This window comes from Pogona vitticeps, chromosome 5 (assembly GCF_051106095.1).
Source record: "Pogona vitticeps strain Pit_001003342236 chromosome 5, PviZW2.1, whole genome shotgun sequence".
In the NCBI taxonomy this organism is placed as follows: Eukaryota; Metazoa; Chordata; class Lepidosauria; order Squamata; family Agamidae; genus Pogona; species Pogona vitticeps.
The window spans coordinates 44,059,932-44,082,518 of record NC_135787.1 but is presented as its reverse complement, the minus strand read 5'-3'; the positions used below and the strand labels follow the sequence as shown (position 1 = coordinate 44,082,518).

The 22,587-nt window shown below is 37.3% G+C and overlaps 1 protein-coding gene across 5 annotated transcripts in view; it reads left to right on the top strand.

The window, feature by feature from the left end:
- LRBA (LPS responsive beige-like anchor protein) overlaps positions 1–22,587 on the top strand; it is a 456,729-nt gene that overhangs the window by 315,932 nt on the left and 118,210 nt on the right. For all 5 annotated transcript variants that reach the window (XM_078394767.1, XM_078394766.1, XM_078394768.1 and 2 more), the window contains 4 exons: positions 2,395–2,512; positions 4,955–5,057; positions 5,630–5,745; positions 7,751–7,863. In XM_078394767.1, coding sequence (XP_078250893.1) covers positions 2,395–2,512; positions 4,955–5,057; positions 5,630–5,745; positions 7,751–7,863 — 450 coding nt within the window. The remainder of the gene's footprint in view (positions 1–2,394; positions 2,513–4,954; positions 5,058–5,629; positions 5,746–7,750; positions 7,864–22,587) is intronic.

The following is a 22,587-nucleotide window of genomic DNA, read 5'->3' as shown; positions in this document are numbered from 1 at the left end:
GCAGCAGTAATGATGCAGTTTCTATAGCAACTGGTTCATTGGAGGGCTAGACCTCTGTCTAGGGCGCTGTCAGTATGTGTGGAGTTTCTAAGAAAAGAAAGTCCCGAAGAAGGTTTGCTTTCACCTAATCCAGTTTTAATTGAACTCTAGAGACTTTGAAGTGAAGCTACAGACCAAGTAGATACTATCCCAATAAGAAATGAAGGTCTGTTTTAGTCAGGATCAGCTGCTTCTAAATTGAGATCTTCTTCAAGTGAATGCCTCAGAAATTATTTGGTGCTACTTGTTGGTGGTTCTGTGGTTCTAGCTGAGAGCATACTAGAAGTCCAATTCTACTTCCTTTTATGACCAGGTTTTAGCTAGTTAATATAAATGTGAGCTTTTAATCTGCATTCTGTCAGTATTATTAGGAAAACCAAGTGGTATCCGAAGTACCACAGCTATTCGAATACTGAAGGTTTTATTTGGGGAAAGTGTTATATTAGATACAGAAGCCAGCACCAATATGTCCACTTCTGAAAGCAGATGCATACGTATCTTTTCTTGCCACTCCTTGTAATTTCATGATAGGCTATGGGTGTTGTGATCTCCCTGTAGTCCCAGTTTCTTCCAGTCCAGTCTATTTAATTGGCTGAAGCTTGCAGAAGCATGTGGATTCAAGAGTACAAACCAAATTAGAGGGAACGTTGGTGCTGATGTAAAATAGCATGATGACGGGCTGGGCCAAGACATTTTGTTGCCTGAGACAGAAAAGTAAAAACAGCTCCCTGCCCAACTCAACATACACAGTATCTGAAACTATGGATTATGTGTGCATGTATTTCATCATCCACAAAAACTCATGCTGTATTAATGAGTTTAAGTCTCTGTTTAAGATGGCCCAGTATTCCTTCATACATATCTAAACCCTGCTAAGTCATTGGCACAAGAAATATAAAGCCCCACATATGCATCTCCTAGATTCTTGACAGTAAAAAAAGTAGTAAGAATAAATTTAAAAAGAATGTGGTGCCTTTTTGTGGTGCCCCAAGTCTACTCCTTGAAGTGGGTGCCTCACTCTTCACTAATGTAAATTCAGCTGTTCTTTGACATTTAAGTTGTACTTCCCTTCTTTAGTTAGTTAATTCTTTCACACAGTCATTCATTCACATCAGTGGTAATTTCTATCGATATATCAGGGATATGTTTCATATCACGTGTAATCTGGAATTTAAAATTCCCTGTTTATCTTCTTAAATTTAAAATTACCTGTTTTATGGATTGCAATGATTGAAAGCAATGTCTGTATAATTTCCTTTTGACCCCATTACAGATAAATTATAATTCAAATTCTCCTAAGTACGGAAAGGGCAAAACTGAAAGCCATGAAGTAAAGAATGAATTTATATAAAAAAAAATTCTGATATGTAGGAATATTAAGCCTCTCTGTCAGAATGGGATTACAGGAATTGTAACACATTATTTTGGTACCGTATGATACATAAAGAGATTATATTGTTTTCTATCATTCATGATAAAATAAACCTTAAATAGAAGTTTATAGTTCAGTAACATTAATTAGCCAGACCAGTTTATGATACACTTATCATACTAGATGTAATCATTTTGTATTAGATCAATTAGGATGTGCAGTAATTTAAAAATCAAGCAGTCATTATAGGAGTGAGAATCCAAGCATGATGGATAATATGACTGGGAGGAGGTCACTCCTGAAGAATCCATGTTAAAAGTAATAGCTTTGGGATAGGATTTCCCTCCGTTACATAAGAAGACAAATTCCCCACCCCCATGCTCTGCAGCTCTAATGCCATTTGCTCCTTCTACGAGCTGTTTAAATTTGTATGTGCATATTAATTACTTATGTGTGATTTACATCTTGTTTGGCCCTTAGACTGAGTAACAAGGGCCTTGAAATCAGTATTGTCAAATTTTATTTTAGTAATTGGATTGTTTTTTTAAAGTCATATTTGACTCTTTGCAGACTTCACAGTGATGCATCACTTGAGTTCACAGTTTCAGAGAAGTATGTTAATCTGTTTCCATGTATATAATAAAAACAGAAGATTTTTTTAAATTGTGGCGAGTTAAAGACTAGCACATTTATTTCACTTTTTGTAGGCCCACCTTTTGTGGATAACAATCCATTTTCTCACATGTTTTGAGAAGTGGTTTGTAATCCACAAAAACTCAAAACTAAAATAAAGCTGTTGGTCTTTAAGGTACTTTTCTCTTTTCTATTCTTTGACTGACAGTTGTCCCCTTCCTAAATCTGAATACAGAAAAAGTAAAGGGAAAAGCAAGCAGCAGAACTGTGTGTACTCACTATATGACTTAAAGTCCATGAAGGAAGAACAGCTACTTAATTTTTGCTTTCCCTCTTTTTTGAAAAATTAGGTACTTGCTTATACAGAAGGACTGCATGGAAAATGGCTCTTCTCCGATATTCGATCAATCTTTTCTCGGCGATATCTTTTGCAAAACACAGCACTGGAAATCTTTATGGCAAACAGAGGTAATATACTGGAATTGGGATCTGAGAGTTTGAAATGTATATCCCTTCGTATCAGCTTGTGTTACATTTCATGTTCCTGTTCCTTTACTTTTTTTTACTGGAGATGGACTGTATTTTAAAATGTGATTCATTATTTATGTTGGCTGCAGCTTTGCAATCTTGAGTGCATCCTTCCATCCTGCATATGAATAGCCTTTTCATACTTAGGTTGTGGAGAGCAGATATTGTGAAGGGAGGCAATTGGTCCTCTGTTTGCCCACCCACCAAAACCTTCTACATCTAGTTAAGATATGCTCCTATCGAGATGTAAATATTATTCCAGCAATCTAGCATGAATACAAACTAGGAAAAGGCTAGGGATAGAAAAAGAGTGAGGAGGTGATGCTGTTGCACTGAGTAGTACAGAGAGTGTTGTGTAGTGATTGGATTAGGATTTAGGTGATCCAGGTTGCAATTTCTATTGAGACATGAACCTCACTGAGCAAATTGAACTAACTGTGTGCTCTCAGGTTGACTTTACTAACAGGCTTGTTGTGGGGATGATGCTGGGGGGGGGGGAGAGGAAAGCAAAGTACACTACCTTGACCTCTTTTGAGAAGAGAGAAGAAATAATTATAAATAACTGGTGGTGGCAACAGCCACGAGCATAGCTACTAATCCAGCTTTCTGAACAGTATGGCTACCAGCTGTAATCCAGCATAACTGGAGGCCATCAAGTTGAGAAAGCTTTACAGTCCTGATATGGGAAGTATTAGTGCCTTGTTCCACCCCTCTGTGACATAGCTGGATGAAGGAATTGGCAGCATGGCCAGAGAAAGACATGCAAGGAAAGGAAGGATAAGTTAAAGATTATTGTACTTTTTCCTGTTGGTCCTCTGCCCATAACGAGTAAATTGACACTTGCTCACACAGAATTCTGCATGATTCAACACAATTCCCAACTAAAATTACCTTCAGTGTTGTATTTACATGTCCATAATCATAGATCTAATACCAGTTACTTCTTCATGAGAAGATACAGTACTTATTTTCCTATGTAAGGGAATTACTAGGAAACTGGCAATCTCCAATTTAGTCTTATGTATATGAACAGTACAGTGGTGCCCCGCATAGCGAGGTTAATCCGTTCCGGATTAACCATCGCTATGGGGAAACATCGCTATACGGATAGGAAAATGCCATAGGAACGCATTAAAATTAGTTTAATGCGTTCAAATGGCTTCTAAACTCACCGTTAAGCGATGTTTCCTCATAGCGCCGCCATTTTCGTGCCCTCGGTAAGCGAGGGCAGGGCACGAAAATGGTTGTGGCAGCCATTTTGGGTCGTCCAGCGGCCATTTTGGAACCACCGAACAGCTGATTTCCTGACATCGCAATGCGAAGATCGGTAAGCGAAACGCTTACCGATCGTTGCAATGCGATTTTTGGCCATAAAGACCATTGGTATGCAATCGCATTAGCGATCTCAAAAAAGAGATCGCTATGCAAATTCATCATTATACAGTGCGCTCGTTAAGCGAGGCACCACTGTATATCTTCCTTAATGCACAGGTGGAAGCAAGTAAAGAATGCTCTTTCACCAGCTGCTCCTTCTTCTGGACTGAGTAGTAGGTTATAGAAGGAGGAATTTCTTCTTCCCATGCTAAATAAAATCAACAGCATGGCAAATTGCTATGTAGCTTCTTGATTTCTATCAGGAAACGCAGCATCTGCCAATGCTGTGTTTCTGTCATAGTTTGCTCATAATAGGGGGAAAATATTTTAAACTGTTTTAAAATGTAGTCTCCTAATAAATGCATAGCCTAAATTCATTTGCTAGTCCTAGACAGAAGAAACCAATTAATCTTTGGTAATTCCGCACTTATGTAGGTTACACTGACTTGATGTGGTCTATGCTGATACTTGGATTTAACTAATAGTTTTTTTTATTTCATGATGCTGTATCAGCATGGCTAGAAATAATTCAGGAAAGTAAGTTTCACTTGCTTTTTCATAGGTTCCCCTGATTCAAGTGGCTTGCTATAATTGTAGCATATTATACTGAGCAACTGGATTTCAGCCAATGTGATTTACATGAGAATTGATTTATCCTTCAACATGTGATTTGGTGGTCTCAGGACTAGGAATTTGATGTAGGAATAATGGAACCTGGATTCTTGCAGAAAGAATCTGATCTTTGTGTCAAGCCTATCACAACAAACAGAAATCCCAGCTGCTAATATATTCAAGTCCATTGGCTGGTAAAGACTGCTATAGTAGTAACTTGTGCAAAATTGTTTTAGGACAAATTAATTTTACTGTATAATATTTGTAGTCAAATAATATCATACTGGGAAGTACTGTAAAGATGTATGTTCTACGTTTCCAGAGTGAAGTCTTTCGTTTTATTTTGTTATGAAACTCAGTATGACAGTAAGTATTAATTATTTTTCTTTTTCACAGTTGCCGTTATGTTCAACTTTCCAGATTCTGCCACAGTTAAAAAAGTGGTTAATTGCTTACCTCGTGTTGGAATTGGTACTAGTTTTGGACTGCCCCAAACCAGGTACAGTGAGTCTTCTGGCTTTTGGGAATCAATTTCAGCTGGTACATTTCGTAAGGCAATGGCCAAAAAAGCAGAGGAGAAGCAGAAATGTGAAAAAGGTCGCCTTCCTCTACCTGATTTCAGCTGCATTGATAAAAATAAAAGATAATGAGTAGGATACAATTTTCTGGGACCACATATTTATTGCCAAGGATGAATATCAGATGGATGACTTAGGGACTAAATGCAGACTAATTGCAGATATTCTCTACGAGACTTCTTTTCATGTATAAAGTAGATAAGTCAGAGTGCGAACAGACTACCCATATATAAACCCCCTCCATTTCTTGCAGCCATTTTCATGCCCACAGTGAAACTTATTCAGCCCACCATAATAATTAAAGTGGCTACTGACCAGTATGTGTTCACAAGTTAAAATTTCATGGACTTGTTTTGTTTTGTTTTCCATATATTTCCTTTAGAAATCTTTTCTTTTTTTACTGCATTTTCTTATGACTTCTGCTAAAAATATAAAGTGTAACACTTTGTAACATTCTTATATCTTATACACTATGCTGACTTTTGTCTTTTAGGCGCATTTCTATGGCTAGTCCACGTCAGATCTTTAAAGCATCAAATATGACACAGCGATGGCAACACAGAGAAATTTCAAACTTTGAATACCTCATGTTTCTAAATACAATTGCAGGTAAATAATAGAAATTTGTCATAGAAGTACAGTAGTATGAATGAATTATTCATTTTGACATAGCACTTTCTGTAAATTAACAACAAACATTTTGAGTATTTTCTCTTTGCTTCTTAATAAATAAAGAATTAAATACCCTGAAATCAAAGACTAGGCCTGAAAATTAAGTTGTTGGGGTTCACCATTAGAAATGGGGAGACTAATGTTTCAGTCTGAAAATATTTATTTCATTGAATTAGCATTATTAATTTGACAACTGAATCATTAGTTTTTAAATTGCAAGTGAGGTGTACAAGAATGGGATGTGGCTTATCACTTTTAACTTCTAGTATCACATTTGCTATTGGCTTCTTCAAAAATGCACTTTTTGTTGCTTTGGAATTGCCCTCCCTAATCTTGCATTCCAATGTATGTACAGTTGAAAAACGTTTGCTTGTTCAACAGTACTAACTCCACACAGGGACAATAACTTCTCAGACTGCTTTCCAATGCACTTCTTTAGAACAACACTATATGCATTTTGTTTGAACGTATGGTCCTAACTAGAGATGAGGGTATTCATATACGAATATCCCCACACAGGTGACTTTAACAAGGGTTCAGATCCATGGGGCTGGACGGTCCACTCACCGATCCAACATGTACGGCGTGATTCTGCGAATGGCTCCACAGTGCACAATCTGCTCACCACTCCTGGCAGGAGGCGGGAGGAGAAGCCTCACTGCAAGGTCGAAGAGTGGCAAGTGGATCACACGCTACAGAGCCATTTGTAGAATCGCACCGTCCACATCTGCATTGGATCGGTGAGTGGACCCATGGGACTGGACCCTCATTAACGCCACCTGTGTGGGGATATTCATAGTGGTTCTTTTTTTCCTGTAGTTTTCGCTTGTTATCCCTTTAAATTATTTTAAAATTTATTTTTTGTTCAGCACTTGTTCAAAATTTAATATAAATTAATACTTTTTCTCCCATTTTTGATGGAAAAAGAAAAACCATGTCCAAGCTGTATGGCCAATGTATTAAATACCAGTGGTAAGAATTCAGTGGAGAGGTTCTACTGACAGAATTGTTCCCATCAGAAGAAGTGGAAGGGTGTGGCACCCACTGACACCCTCTTATGCTCACCCAAACCAGTTCCAAGGAGTCTGCAAAACCCTCCAAAATTGGTTTTCTTGCTGAAAATATGAGGGGAGGACAAGGAATTTCAATTGTGTTGAACTGAGCCAGTGAACTTTGGGTATATAAACTGCGTTTCTTCTACTATAGTACTTGAAACTTTATTTTTATAATATACCATGAATTCTAAACCATCTTCCAAAATTTCTAGGGGGTGGGGCAGATAGTCTTGATTAGTTGCAGCAAAAACCACAAAGAGCCTTGCAGCCCTCAGGAGCATCTGCTCAAAAGGCCTGCAGTTCACAAAAGATCATTCTGAACAAAACTTGCTAGTCTTTAAGATGCCACAAGAATCTTGTTATTGACTTATTATCTCTACAGTCTTGATATGAGCAATATTCACTTGCTTTATATTTATCTTACAGTATGTGACAGAAAAGAGATTTCTTCTTTCTCCAAATAATTAAATTACATGGTAATCAGCTTAGATAGATGGTTCCCAACTTTGGGTTCCCATATGTTCTTGGACTAAAGTTATCACAAGCCTTCATCACTAGCTGTGCTGGCCGGATTTCTGTGAGTTGCATTCCAAGAACAACTGGGTACCCAAAGCTGGGAATCACTGGCTTAGACAGTGTTAACATCTGTTAGGTTCTGTAAATTGCCTTTGGTAGCTTCCATCGGGATGTCACCAACATGCAGACTGGCCAGAAAAGTCCATTGTTTTATTCTAGGAAGTTAGTTAAAATAAAGAAGCTGTGATAATTAGTGTATCCCTTTGGCATAGTGAATCAGAGTTTGTAATTCTTATCTTTCATATTTTGAACATCCAGAGTTTTTTAACTGCATTGTCTCTAAAAGGAGTATTGTTGTTCTTGTTCACTAGGACGTACTTACAATGACTTAAACCAGTATCCAGTATTTCCCTGGGTAATCACTAACTATGAATCTGAAGAGTTGGATCTTACACTTCCAAGTAACTACAGAGATTTGTCAAAGGTATTGCTTCCGTTGTGATATTTTCAAATATATGCTTAGACTGTATGGTGAGCCTCATTTTCTACTAAAGTATTCAACAGAGGAAGGGGAAAGGACTCTTAGAACTGCTGCTAAAAGTATGTCATTTTCCATTGTCAGACCATCTAGCCCAGCAGTATTGACTTGGATTTGAAAAACATGTGCAAATGCAGAGTGGGCATATTAAAGCTTAAAAAGTTCCAGCCTTTCCTGAAGATAAAGATGCACACTATGAGTAAACAGAACAGATGTTTTACACATGAAAGAATCCCCTCACCCCAACCCAGTTAGAGTTCCTATGGGTTTGAAAACACTTAAACTTTTGCCATCAGTAACCATTTGAAATTGTGTTCAGATGTATGACAATGAATTTTCAGCAAAATTGAGAGGTTCTTAGATAAATTGGAATCCATAATTTGATGATTTTGTTTTAATCTCTTGAAATTATCACAATGACTTGGGACTGGAGGATAGGGCTTTGAGATCAGATTACATCCATCCTATATTTCATATTACTTTTTACATTGTGTATATTGGTTTGTAGTTAGATGGAAGCAGGCAGGATACTGCAATAAGTGAACCCATAGGTTTCATTTACCAGAACAAACTAAACCAGTGTAGGAAGCTGGTGAGACACTAGGCTGGGGTGAAGAACCTTTGGCTCTCCCAGTATTTTGGACCACCTTCCTTATAACCTTTTAACCATTCACCATGATGGCTGGGAATTGAAGTACAAAATATCTAGAGTTCTTAAGTTCCCCATCTTCTTGCTAAGCAGAAAGGAAATACTAAACATTCATTCTCTAACTTCCAAACTTGTTTCACAAGCTTTTATTGAACACATTGAACTACTGATTGGAAAAGAGTGTCTCTGTACCATAGCTGATAATTGAACTGAACATTTTGTAGGCTGAAGGTAAACATCTGGGTTTTTGACAAAGTACTCTCAGTAAGTTGTCCGTCCACTGGTAGAAGTTTGTGGATCAGATTTTTGACAGTAAATAGTAGTCTAATAAATTCAGTGTATCGTTTGGTGCCTGATGGCCCCTCTTTAGCATCAAAAGAGATGAGAAACTTTCAAAAGCACATGGACTCTATTGCCCACATACTTCATACAGATTTCCCCTGCCCCAACCTTTCCCCTATTCAGGATGGGTTGAATATCAGGCTATACTGTATTTTGCAGCCTCAGCAGCAACCACACTGTGAGCCTACTGGCAACAGCGGTTGAACAAGAGAAGTGGAAGATACAATTTGCTGACATGGTCAATATTGTTAGAAGGAGTTGCTTAATTTTCTGTAGCTCTGTCATCCTTTTTCCTGTCATAACTGAGTTTGCTAGCTCATTATGCCTACATCTGAATGCCCCCCCCAGTCATGATGGTTAGCAATGTTAGATGTTTTATATTTAAGTGCAAGCTGAACTCTTTAGGGCTGTGGTGAATCCTTCCAGAGGGCAAAATAAGATCAAGATGGTAAAATGTGTTGTATATTTAATGCTTTAAAATTTATGATGATAATTGGGCTTAGTGAGAAAATCCTGATTTTTCAACAGCTAAAAAATAAAAACCTAAAGATTCGACGGGGCCACCGTGCACGTAGTTTATATTTGTATGTAAACATGCATTTTTTTAAAAAACCAGAAATATGGCTTTTGCATTTATTTTATCCTCTGGTACAATTTCTTAGAAATATATCTGCCTTCAGTGTTGATTTATTGCTGCTGCTGCTTGCCGGGCCCTGTTTGTGTATGGCAATGAATGTCTGTGTATTTGCAATCTGCATCTCACCTTACGATCCATTCTTCCTGCATTTAATTGCAGTTGATCAGGACAATACTACTTTTATTTGCTGCATTATAAGTTCTGTTCCTAATTAATGCTATCTTCTTATCAGACTCAATTTTTCAGAATTTGGTTAGTATACAGAATATTCTCATTGCATTGTCCTTAACTATATTTTGTTCATTCTTTGGTACTTGCATTCATTATCTAGCCATTTAAAAAAAAAGAAATTAAGGTTATAATCTTAAACTCACACATACTAGGGTGTAAATCTGGCTGAGTTCAATAGACTTCTATACAGTGGTGCCTCGCTTTACGATTGCCCCACTTTACGATGATCTTTTTGCGATCGCAATTGCGATCGCAAAACGATGGTCTAAATGGGGGAATTTCGCTTTGTGATGATCGGTTCCCTGCTTCGGGAACCAATTCTTTGCAAAATGATGATTTTTCAACAGCTGATCGGCGGTTTCAGAATGGCCGCTGGGTAAATAAAATGGCTCCCCACTGTGTTTAGAGATGGACTCCTTGCTATACAGGCAGCGAAAATGCCCGCCGTATGGAGGATCTTCACTGGATGGTGAGTTTTAAGCCCATTGGAATTCACTGAAAGATTTTCAATCCATTTCAATGGGCTTTTTATTTTCGCTTTATGATGTTTTTGCTTAACGGCGATTTTCCTGGAACGGATTGTCGCCATTAAGCGAGGCACCACTGTATTTAAATAAAGTAAAATAGAGGATAGAATTTAAAATCTTACTTTATGTCAGTCCAAATTCAAGGAAAAAGTTTATTTATTTTTATTTTTTATTTTAAATTGTTATATTGTACATTTTTTACAACAATTTAAAAAAATAAAAAAATTCCTTGAAGTTGGACTGACATAAAGTAAGATTTTAAATAATATCCTCTATTTTATTTAATTTAAATGTTAGTCAAGGTAATTACAAAGCAACCTTGAATTTTTATTCAGAAGTCTATTGTACTCAGCCAGATTTACATGAATTTGACCCAACTCTAGGAGACAGTGGAAGACAGGAGGGCCTGGCGTGTTCTCTGGTCCATGGTGTCACAAAGAGTCGGACCTGACTTAAGGACTAAACAACAAAAATCTACATTTTTGTTCTTTCCTGGAAGCTACCCAGAGTAATGGTTTGTCCAGTTTAAGCAAATAAAATAAATAATAAATAAAAGAATATTAGTGTAAATTATTATTTGATTTTTGATGGAGCTACATATTGTATAGTCTAGAACAGGGATCTCCAAACTATGGCCCACGAGTCACATCTGGCCCACCTTGCCTTTTTATTTGACCCAGCGTACTTGCATGCGTGCATGCAGGCATGTGGGAGTGCATGTGGGCACGCAGGCATGCAACTGCACGCATGTTCCTTTGGCCCTCAAAAATCTGGAACATATATATTGTGGCCCTCACTCTGAAAAGTTTAGAGACCCCTGGTCTAGCAGATGCCATGCTTTTTAATTTTTTTAAAACTTTACTTGCTTTTGACACTTGCAGCATTTAGTATCTTATCTATGATGAAGCTTATGGGTGGAGGTTTAGAGCCTTTGCCATCACATGGGGTAAATGTCTACAGTAATGTACCATATTTTTCTGTTTATAACATGCCCCCATTTATAAGACGCCCCCCACTTTTCTAATCCCCAAATTAAGAAAACTTAGCTTTGAGTATTCAGCCTCTGGGCTCAGAATTTCGGACATGTTGAGTCCCTGTTGAAACTGAGCCTATAGGCTTCACCTCCAAGAGGTATGTTCCAGTTGGTTTGTTCAGCATCAGCTGATGTTAGTTCTATAAGGCTCAAAATTGGAGGAAGCTAAGTTTCCTGACTGTAGGAAGCTAAGCCTCGTGACTGAAGCAAGGTATGGCTGTTTTGTTCTCTCCTCAGCTATTTCAACTTACTTCTGTGCAAAAGATGCTCTAATTTTTAGTGTAATGATTTCAGGAAAAAGTAGTGTCTTATACACAGAAAAATACAGTAACTGAATTTTATGATGAAAAGTTACTAGAAGCTGGATTTTTTTTAAAAAAAAATCACTTTCTTAGAGAGTGCAGTTTAACAGTTTTAATTACATACTATACACATATCAATTTAAATAATAGAATAGTCTGCTCTTCAGTCCCATACTTATTTGTAGTTTTAATGCACTTTGTTTAGCATCACAGGATGTCAGTAAAAGCTATCTCAACACCCTACACAGATTTCAGAGATAGCTTATCTGAAACTGTGCTCTATCACAAGGACAGATGAAAAAAAAAAAACCTTGCCATTAGTACTTCTGCAGATTTTTGGTATCAGAGCTGTTTCTATGGTACAGAGTCAGCAAGTTATATATTGATATAGCCCCAAACTTCTGATTACATTTTGGTACTTTGCAGGGCATATACATGAGTAAGATTTAGAGATGAGAGAAAATAACCTTGTTACGATGGTCATCTGTTGAAACGCTGAAAAACAACATACCTCATCTATTTACAAATTAAGAGCCTCCTTTTGGTGATTTCACTTTGTCGTCTTTTTAGCATTAGTCAGAAAGGTTGAAACAAAGTAATTGAACAGGATTTTGCTCATTACTATCATTCTGATTAATACTCCAAACAAACACTAAGGAACATATTGCCCACGAGCTATTCTGCTGTGGAAGAACTGTTCATCCCTTAACTGAATAAGTGTGACATATTTTATTTATAAATAGTGCATATTTTATTTATGTAACATACAATGTTTCCCATTGTCTCGTTCATGTCTTGTCTTCTTTTGTCGTCTCATAACTTTGCACCCTCATTTTGCATCAAAAAGTGATCTATACCTGCACTTTAGCAACAGAAAGTGTTGGTAATAACTATATGAAAAAAAGAGTGGAAAATACTTATCTGGAAAAATACTTTCTATGAAAGTAGACTTTCTTGTCTAGTTTGTTGGTTCTCTTTTTGTGGCCAAGCTTAGGCTGTGGTTAGCTATACCTATTTACATTTTTTGAGCGTATAGCAGCATTTAATTTAAAGAGTAATGCAATGAACAAGATTGTTTTCAACAGTTACTTTTAAAGGGCATTTTAAGGAATTTTAGGGAAATTTTGATAACAATTATTCAAATGTTATTCCATTCTATCATAAATTCTTAAGGTTAAAAGGAACCTGTAGAAAATAATGACAATAGGTTACTTTCTAAAATAAATGAGAGATCTACATTATTTTAAAAATGTAACTTTCCAAGCTTTGGTCACAGACTAATTAGAAGAGGATTCCTTGAAATCTTCAGCTCACTTTGAATTCAGTAGATAGACCAGAGGACAGCATACACATGCTTTCTTTTGTGAAGCTTACTGTGTAGTAAAAAACTGCACTGGATTCTTTTCTTGTGCTGAAATTCATTTCTATTAGCACAACAGACCTTTCATGTGCACAATGACAACTTTTAATTCAGCCAGTCCAACACACCCAACATTAACCATTGATAATGTAAGAAAGATACATTACTTACAGTGCATCTCATGTGTTCATAATAAGACAGATTTTTTGTGCACCAGTACACAGTCAGCTCATCAACATACAGACCAAAATCCTGTTGCTTAGTGTAATAAATCAGTGAGTCTACTCTAGTTCAATTTGTTTCAATACACATTAGGATTTGGGCCATAAAATCAGAAATATGTATTGGATATAAGACTTTCCACATGGGAATGCTTAGAAAGAGACACAAATACATGTCAACTCATAATTTATCAAGTGTTGAAAACAAAGTGCCTGTTCATATGTAAATGCGTTCTTCTTTGTTTTGAATGGCTAAGATTGCTGCAGAAATATTTGATCATTTAACCCAACCTTGTAAACAACATTATGCTTTATGTAGTATTAACAATGAAATTCAAATATTTGACTGATTGTATTTGTTTTCTGCTGGATTTGGGCCTGGGTAAATATCACAGATGAGACCCAGAGCTGATATATGTTTTTAGTGTCATAACCATAATTAAGAGATAGAAATTTGGCAGCAAATCCATGCATTTCATCTATATGAATATCCTTCTCCTTTTCCTATTTACTATTAGCTATGCTACACTTTAAACCTGCACTAATGCCAATAGGTACTATTTAAACTAGATATAGCTACCATTTTGTTTGTGTGAGGTTAATGCATTTGGAAAACTTTTTAGTTTGGGTCCTTTGGGAGGCTTGTCTCATTTTTTTGTGTCTTTTGTTTACTGTTCATTTTGTTAAACACAAAAAGGACTTGTTCTTTTGGGTTCTTCCATTTTGTTTCCCTCTCTTAGTATTCTCTCTGGCACTTGTCCAAAATCAACAACAAAAATAACAAAAAAAAAAAACCCTTAAGAACCCAATAAAACTGCTGTATAAAAAGGCTTTTTATACCTTTTAAGAGTACCGGAAAAGAAAAGCACTGTGGATTCTTATACAGCTAGCTGTCATGATAAAATAGAGAAAGAGTCAACGTATAAAGGGCAGATATATTTTTTCTCTTGGCTCCCCACCCTAGATCCTGTAGGCACAGCAAACACATTTTAAAAAGAGTTAAAAGGCGGAGCTTGCTCTATTCTTACTTCCTTCTGTCTTGGTTCCTGAAAGTTTCTTCCATTGGCGGCATAAATTTCAAAATCATGTTGATGAAGCATTGAAAAAGCAGCATTCCTCCTCACTGAGTTCCAACCAATCCAGGCCCTTCACACCTTCAAATCCCCATTGCCTCCCTCCTGGGCGTTCTGACTGGCTACTGACTCAGCCCTCACAATACTGTTGCCTGAAGATTTTCCTAGGTGATTTGACAGACAAAGGTTGAAGAAAAGGTTTAACAAAAGAGGGAAACGAAAAAACACAAAACTCTGGTGTGTACTTACTTTGTTTAAATGAATGCTTCATTTCAGGAATCACTGAAATAACCTAAAAACAAAAAGTCAGAGAGGGTCTCAAGACTTGCCAACATCCCTGCCCAGTGGTAGCTCCTACTTACTGGGACTCTGTAGTCTTCCTTGTTAACCTCTTGCTTGAAAGATAGATTGGTTTTCCTTCAAGCATTGTGAAACCTAGGGGGAAACTATGTGTTGACTAATAAACGAAGCTCAGAATTCAAAGCCCAAAACTGCAGTTGTTGATGCTGCTGTTTGCTGTATCTACAGGATTGCTCTGTTATCTTTTCTTGAAAGCAGGGGCCTCCTCTTCTGCTTTCTGGCTTTTGCTGATCAGTGACACTCAGCTCCTCACAGCAACTGGGGCCAGATAACTGCATGCAGCTAACAATACCCTTTATAGGCACAAACCTAATTTCTCAAGTTTGATGATGATGGTCCATTAGTAGCCAGTGAATCCACCTGGTACCAACTCTAATGTTTTTTTAATATTTTACTTCAGTTCTTCAAGTAGATTCAGTGTTCTAAAGATGAAAGTATTTGCAAAATATTGCTCACCAGTTTGTTCATATTTGGCTACTGTTTATTCAGGCAACTTTTCAAGCAAGACTGCATACATAAATTGCTCTTTAAGAATGTAGATATGAAACAGTATGGTTTGAATATGATTCTAGCTATTAAATCAAATTAAGTGTATGAAGTGATAATAGTACTTGCATTTACACCATGTCTTCAGTGTATACAACAAAATGCCCATGGGTTTGATAAAATGCTTATCACAGTTCATTGGCTATACTTGTCAGTTAGATAAAGCAGCAGCTGCAAACTAGCTGCCTGAGCCATGAATTATGTATATGATCCTTAAACATATTATCTACTGTGTGAAATGATAGTATAGAGTAAGATTAGCAGAATTTGAGCAACTGAAATGTAAACAATTACTAGGCAGAAATAATTCCATTTGTTCAATTTTTTTATTAGTTGCAAATAGAATGAAAACTATAGCTCTGTTAAGACATACTTGTGACTGAGAATGAATAAAACTTTCTGCTTCTCCATGAGAAATTGGCCACAGTAAAGTTTGTTCATTTGTTCCAATTATCCAGAAATAGTTCAAATAGTGCCATTATATCTCAGTTTTGCATAGAACATTGGACAGAATAGTTTGTGTTTTCGTATGTCTACATGTATGAATTCATTGTACCCAAATGAAGTCCATTGCTGGCTGAGCTGACTAATGTTAGGAATGGTAAGTGCCTTTTTTCCACTCTGCCCCTGTTGTATGAAAATAGTATGAGGTCATTAGGTACATCCAACCAGAGGAAGAATTCTGAAGTATTCAAAAGCCTTCCATCCACCCATCCATCCATCCACCCATCCATCCATCCATCCATCCATCCAGATAGGCTAACTCTGCTTTTTTGATTTTACTATAAACATTGTATAATAAAAGCCACACTACTGGCACTTTGTTTTTGCCATTGTACGTACCCTTGTAATATACTTGGTGCTTTCTAGATGTAGCGGGCTACAGCTGTTGTCATCTTATCCAGAACAACACCTGAAGGGTGTAGACTAGAATAATTGACTAATGGGGTTAGAAAGGGCCTCTAAGGCCATCAAGTCAAACCCTCTAGTGCAGTGGTCCCCAACCTTGGGCCTCCAGATGTTCTTGGGCTACAACTCCCAGAAGCCTTCACCACCACCTATGCTGGCCAGGATTTCTGGGAGTTGAAATCCAAGAACATCTGGAGGCCCAAGGTTAGGGACCACTGCTCTAGTGCATTAGGGTGGATGCGACATCTATGTAATATAGAAAAGGCTATGGGTTTGAAGGGATGCAGCTTTGTTGAATAAAAATTATTATTTCACCATGTATGAGATAATATTAGGCCAGTTATAAGTGTATGTAGTAGTTAAAACTTAAACCTGCAAACAGCAGTCTCCGTGTACACATACATACATCTTCCTGTCTGTCTACCATACATACATAGTTTCTGTATAACTTCTCATTTTCTTGGTGATTGTTAACTCTTCTGAACCTCAGCAGACTGGGACTGTTTGTTTCTTCCATTACAGGTTTTAAACTGGTCATTTTAGAGTTCTTACATTTCTTGTACACTACTGTGTTCAAACTACAGTATACTACATATCCTTGAGCTTTCATGTGCTCAGAGGCAATTACAACCAATTTAAAAGTGAAAATAGTCGTACAGCTGGAAACCACCTAGCCAGATATCCTACAATGGCTGGATGACCTAGAATTTTATCCCTGTCTCTACTAGCTTCCCTTTTCTAAAACAGCCCTAGAAGTCTTGGGTGCAGAGTGATGCCTTTTCCCTCAAGAACTGGTAGCAGGCTGTTGAAATGGCACATTCTTCCACCAAGCCTCTTCAAATTCCCTTTCAAGTCTTAATGCTAATTGAGAATGTGTGCAGACACAGGAAGAATTACAACTTGTTTCTTATTCTTCAGTTCCTTACAAACAATAAGGAAATTTAGAAAACCTATGATGTCTTTGAACAAATATAGTTAGGAAGCATAGTCTTGTTTTGCTGTGAGTGGAGTAAATTAGTCTGCTTTCAGTGCTCTTCACATATAATTGTTCCTCCTTTAGCACATTTGGGAAGGCAATTTTCTATCTTCTTTTACCCCCCATATGTAACCTTTCAGAATTATTTCAGCCTTTTGTTTAAATACTTCTACTCCCTCAAATTCTGTCCAGCTTGTTAGTATCTGTCTAAAAATGAGGTGAGCAAAACATAAGGCAGTGGTCTGGCGAAGGTCTAATCAGTGCTAATTGGAATGTGACTGTTACCCTGGATCTCTGGCATATTGTACATCTGTTAATGCAAATCAAAGCGAGAACTGGCTTTTCAAAACAGAAGCTTCATATAATGTGCTTGTAACAACAAATGTGAACAATATATAAAAATGGTAAGTGATTAATAGATCTTAGAATCTCTGTAAGGTTACATATCCTCAATTGTACATTTACAAAACAGCCTAAGAGTGTCTGGATAGAAACGGTTGCTACATATGTTTAATGCTGCATCTCTAACCAGTATGTGGGCAGAATTGGGCTTGTACAACTTCCTTTAGACACACACAATGAATGAAATAATTCCAAATTCTTTTTGGACTTTACTCTTGATCTCTGTTGGCAGTAACTAACCCAGGAATTTCTTTATAGTATCCAAGTACTAGAAATGAACAGAAGCCCACAATATTTCTGTACAAAAGCCAGTGTCTATTACCAACTCCTTCAAAATTTCTGTTTCTATTTTTTGGCACTTTGAAGTCACTAAGATGCAGCAAATCCAAATCTACCTCCTACCTACACTGGTTTTAAGATATGAGATTAAATGTAGGGTCAGTCAAGCTGCATAGCCTGAAGTAGCCATACTAATGCCCCCAATGGTACTGTCCATGGCATATCCAAAAAAACCATATTCCTGTGGAGAAGCAAGGAGAGGAGAGCCTAAGTATGCATCCATATTATTCAAAAATTTATTCGCCAGTTCATAACCTGCAGCTTTGGTTTGCTTTCCTTGTTGTTTTATGACAACCACGCAATACTAGAATCAGGGGACATCCACTCAAATTGAGTGTTGGGAGAGTGAGAACAGACAAAAGAAAATACTTCTTTACCCAGCGTGTTGTTAGTCTGTGGAACTCCTTGCCACAAGATGTGGTGATGGCATCTGGCCTAGATGCCTTTAAAAGGGGTTTGGACAGATTACTGGAAGAAGAGTCCATTGCAGGTTACAAGCCATGATGGGGATGTATAATCTCCAGGCTTAAAGGGAAGGTAACTCAAAATGCCATATGCAGGGGAAGGGTATCAGGAGATAGGTATCTGGTTGTCCCATGTGCTGTCAGAGGCATCTTGTGGGGCCACTGTGAGACACAGGAAGCTGGACTAGATGGGCCCTTGGCTTGATCCAGCAGAGCTCTTCTTATGTTCTTAACCACATCTTCATTATCCTCTTCATTTACTACAGCAGGTAGGTATTTTGGACCAGACTTTTATATCTGTGGTGACAGAACTATGAAAAGCAGCCCCTAGGGAAACCTGCTTGGCCCCTTTGTCAGTTTCTGCTGCTGCTTATTATGTCAGAACATTGTTTCTTAGAGAAGGCTTTGGGGAGCAGCTGCTAAAATTATGTGTTTCCTTCTGCTGTTTGGGTGTAGTATCTTCATATTCTTTTGCTTACTTGATTTATAAAGATATGTGTGGCTGCTTTCTTTTTCAAATATATTTTGAATTTTGATTATTTTATGATGTGGATATTAGCTGTTTTGGGGTATGTACACCTTGAAACAAAAATGTTTTTTAAGAAGAAATCTTTGGTACCAGAACATCAAGTATGATTTATACTTTGAAGCTTTTGCATAAATCACTGAGGCGATGCCTAATGTTTCCCTTGCTAATGTCTGCAAATTATGCTGGTAACATGTTTGGCTTCTTCTTGAACTTTGCACTTGAGCTGTGTTGGCCGTAGCCAACCTATAATTCGCATCTCTCTTACAGCTATATCCATTGTTGCAATAAGTAAGATCTATTGTATTACTGTAGGTCAAAGGACTGCTTTAAGTTGTTGTTTTCTATGAATGTCCTTCTCTTGTGTGGGCTAATGAACAGCTCTTGGCACTCAGTTTCCATAAACACATTTATGGCTGATGCATCACAAATGGGAATTTCCTAGCTTTGGCATCCGTATGAGAACAATGCCACTTCAAAGCCAATTAAGTAAAACAGCGGTTATCTGCTAATTTCAAAATGTGGAAGCAAAAATAAAATGAACATTTTATGTAAGAGGTGGATTTTTAGAATAGATTGGTTTTATTTTTCTTTCTTTCCTTCTTTTTTAAAAAATCTTTAAGTGGTTGGCAATTAGTTAACTATTTGCAAGCCCTCATAGCAGTTGTCAGGAAAATATGGGTCAGCATGGTAGAATGTATTAGCTCAATACATTGTCTTCATTTTATTATGAAGCTGCTGAGGAAGCAGTGATATACAGCACTGTCATTACAGATCTATTGTTACAGCGGTTCCACAGTCTTCTGTGCACTACCATTAATTTATAGCAGTAAACAATATGTAGCCTTCCAACTGCAGCAAAGCAGAATCTTTTAATGAGGTGGATGTTATTACCACAATAAATCAGTGTATTTGTGTAATGTATAATTCAATGTGTGTATTCCCACTGTAACTCCTCTGAGTAAGCTGATAGTGTATCATTGTCAGTGCACAGACCTATAGTATTTTATTTCTAAGCCTTTTCTCCCATTTGGTTAACTTTATAAAAAACATTTGCTTGCAAATAAACATGGCATGACTTCACAGTTGTGCTGTTGCCAGATTTCAGAAAACATATGTAACAAAAAGAGGAGTTAAAATCAATACTGTGCATTCTGTCTGTATGGATCTCTGCATGATACCTTTTATTTCTTTTTTCCAAAGCGAATTAAATCAATTGTAATTGGTTTTAGCATTATATTCAGCAAATGTAATTCTGTAACTATTGATCTGTGGTGATCTTGGAAAATAATAAAAACAGGAACAGTTCAAAACATGTCTTTGAAAACATCAGTGCCAAACCAATACTGCACTTTTTCTATTGTTACTGAAAAATAATTTATTTACTAATGATCTGATGTCTTTCTTTCTAAATCAAAAGCAAGCGTGGCTGAATGCTGCCACATACAAACATAGTTGGGTCTTTGACAAACAGAACAGTTAATATCAGATGGAACCTATTTCTGCCTTAGTGTATGTTTGCTTTTCTCAGATAAAACCCCTCTATGTAGCAGCTACTTAAAATGCTGGAGGGGGTATTGTTCAAATTAGAAAAGGCCCAAGGTTAATGCCAATTTTTGTATGAAGTGCCCCATAGGAATATATGAGAGAAGAAAGAAATATAACAAAGGTACAATGAAGTAATATTCTGCTGATAAATTAGAAAATCAATTCTGTTGTGTCAACCTAAACATTTGTAGTTCATTGTCTTCTAAATTACAAAAGGGAATCAAAGTTACATAAGTGCTTCTGCTTTTGTCAGACTAAGTGCTCTTAAACTTTGGGGACTCAAAATGTGGATAACCATTGAAAGTTTGGGGTGCACATAGTCAGTACAGCTTTCGCAGCTGCTATAAGCTAGGTAATCAGATTTCCTTTGTTTGACTCCTAAAAGAAAACATTGATTTGAAGTGATTAATTTTTAATGTGTTTTTAGAAATGTATGACTTTTTTACCTTTATGTTTTTGAAGGATCTATAATATGGGGTTATAATTTTATAGAACATTAAGGTCTAGTTGGATAGCTTTCATAGTGTGCTTTTAAATATAGCATTATGCCCATAAATACTCACAGGTACAAATGTGTCAACACTTGTTACTGATAGCAGATCTCTATCAGGAGGGCATTTCACTGTTTTCTTATTTTCTCCTAAAAAGGCACAAAGCCTCCTATTATCCAAGACAAAAAGCAAAGCCCCACCTCTACATCGGGCATCTTATCACCCCCACTTTCCCTTGGAAACTGCAGAATAGCAGAAGTGATAATGATAGTGGTGGCAAGCTGTTAGAAGAGAAGGAGGAGGAGCCACAATCCCAATGGGGACCTTACTGCTCTGTTCTGTACTTCTCTGTATTGCCTGGCCAGTTATGGAAGGTGGCCAGCTCTTTTAGTAATGGCTGGCACCAATGGGTTCTTAGGAGCAAAGCATTGTGGGAAAGGTAGCCAAAGAAATTGTCCATAACAGTCTCTCTCCCTCTCCCTCTCTCTCTCTCTCTCTCTCTCTCTTTTTTTGCTCCTTCTTCCCTATTGGCTTGATTTTAGAACCCCTCAGGGCCAGGCATTACTGAACAAACCAGCCATCTTCTGGAAACAGTCGGACAGTATGAAACACAGTAGTAAGGAGTTTTTTGGGGTAGCATGAGAATGCCTTCGCTATTCTGCTAAAACAAGTGGCTCTGTTGAAATAATTATAGGGCTGGTTTTGACCCCCAAAAAGTGTCTGTTGTATCTATATATCAGATATCAGGAGGAATAAAGAGCAGGATCTCTGATTTTGACCTTAAAAATTTAGGGAGAGGGACTTTTAAAAGCTGACACCAACACTTTCAGGTAGGGCTGCAATCTTCAAACAATTTTGACTTAAGGAAAGTGAAACAATGTTATGTCCAGTCCAATTGTGACTCATTCAGATGTATTACTATAGAAGTAACACTATGTGTGTTGCAGGGGGACCCATTTCAGGTGGGTCAGTAGTGTCAGTCTATGTCAGTACATAATTTCCTTACCAAAGAAGAGGGTGATGATTCAATGGGAATGGCCCATGTCATTCCGCCTGTCATTGTGGCTGGATTTGCCTGTCTGGTTTTGTCACTTACTCATGATAGTGGAGTAACATAGGATATTGTCAGAAGAAATATTTCCAGTTTTATTAGCAGTCTGTGTGTATGTGAATATATTCCCCTTTTAAATTATTGTTATATTGAATGGCTCAAAACTTTTCAACAAAATTAAAATACATTGTCATATACAGTTCTATCTCATGGCCTCATTTCACTGGCAGAACAATAGGATCTAGTGAAATCTCCATAACTAGTTCTGGAACCTGTTCTTGTGCATGCAAAGTGGGCTGAAGTGAGTGTGGAAAGAAATTTCAGTGTGACAACCAGCAGAGTGTTGGAGTTTGCACTCTCTTTCTGAACAATAATTACATCCTGTCAAGTCACTTCTGACCGTCCATTGCAGGGGTTTGTAGGTATAGAATATCTAGTATAGAGTGGTTTGCCATTCCCTTCTTCTGTGGGTACTCTGGGACTGTGCAGCAGCTCACCTAAGGCTACAGCTAGGGCTTTTCTCTAGGGACAGACAGTGGGGAATTTAAATTCCAAACTCTGGCTCCTCACTAGAGATGGGCATGAATCAGAAAAATTGTGATTTATTTTGAGTCATGATTTGTCAAGGTCAGTGAATTACAAATTACAAATTTATGAATTTTTGTGATGAATTGACAAATTGA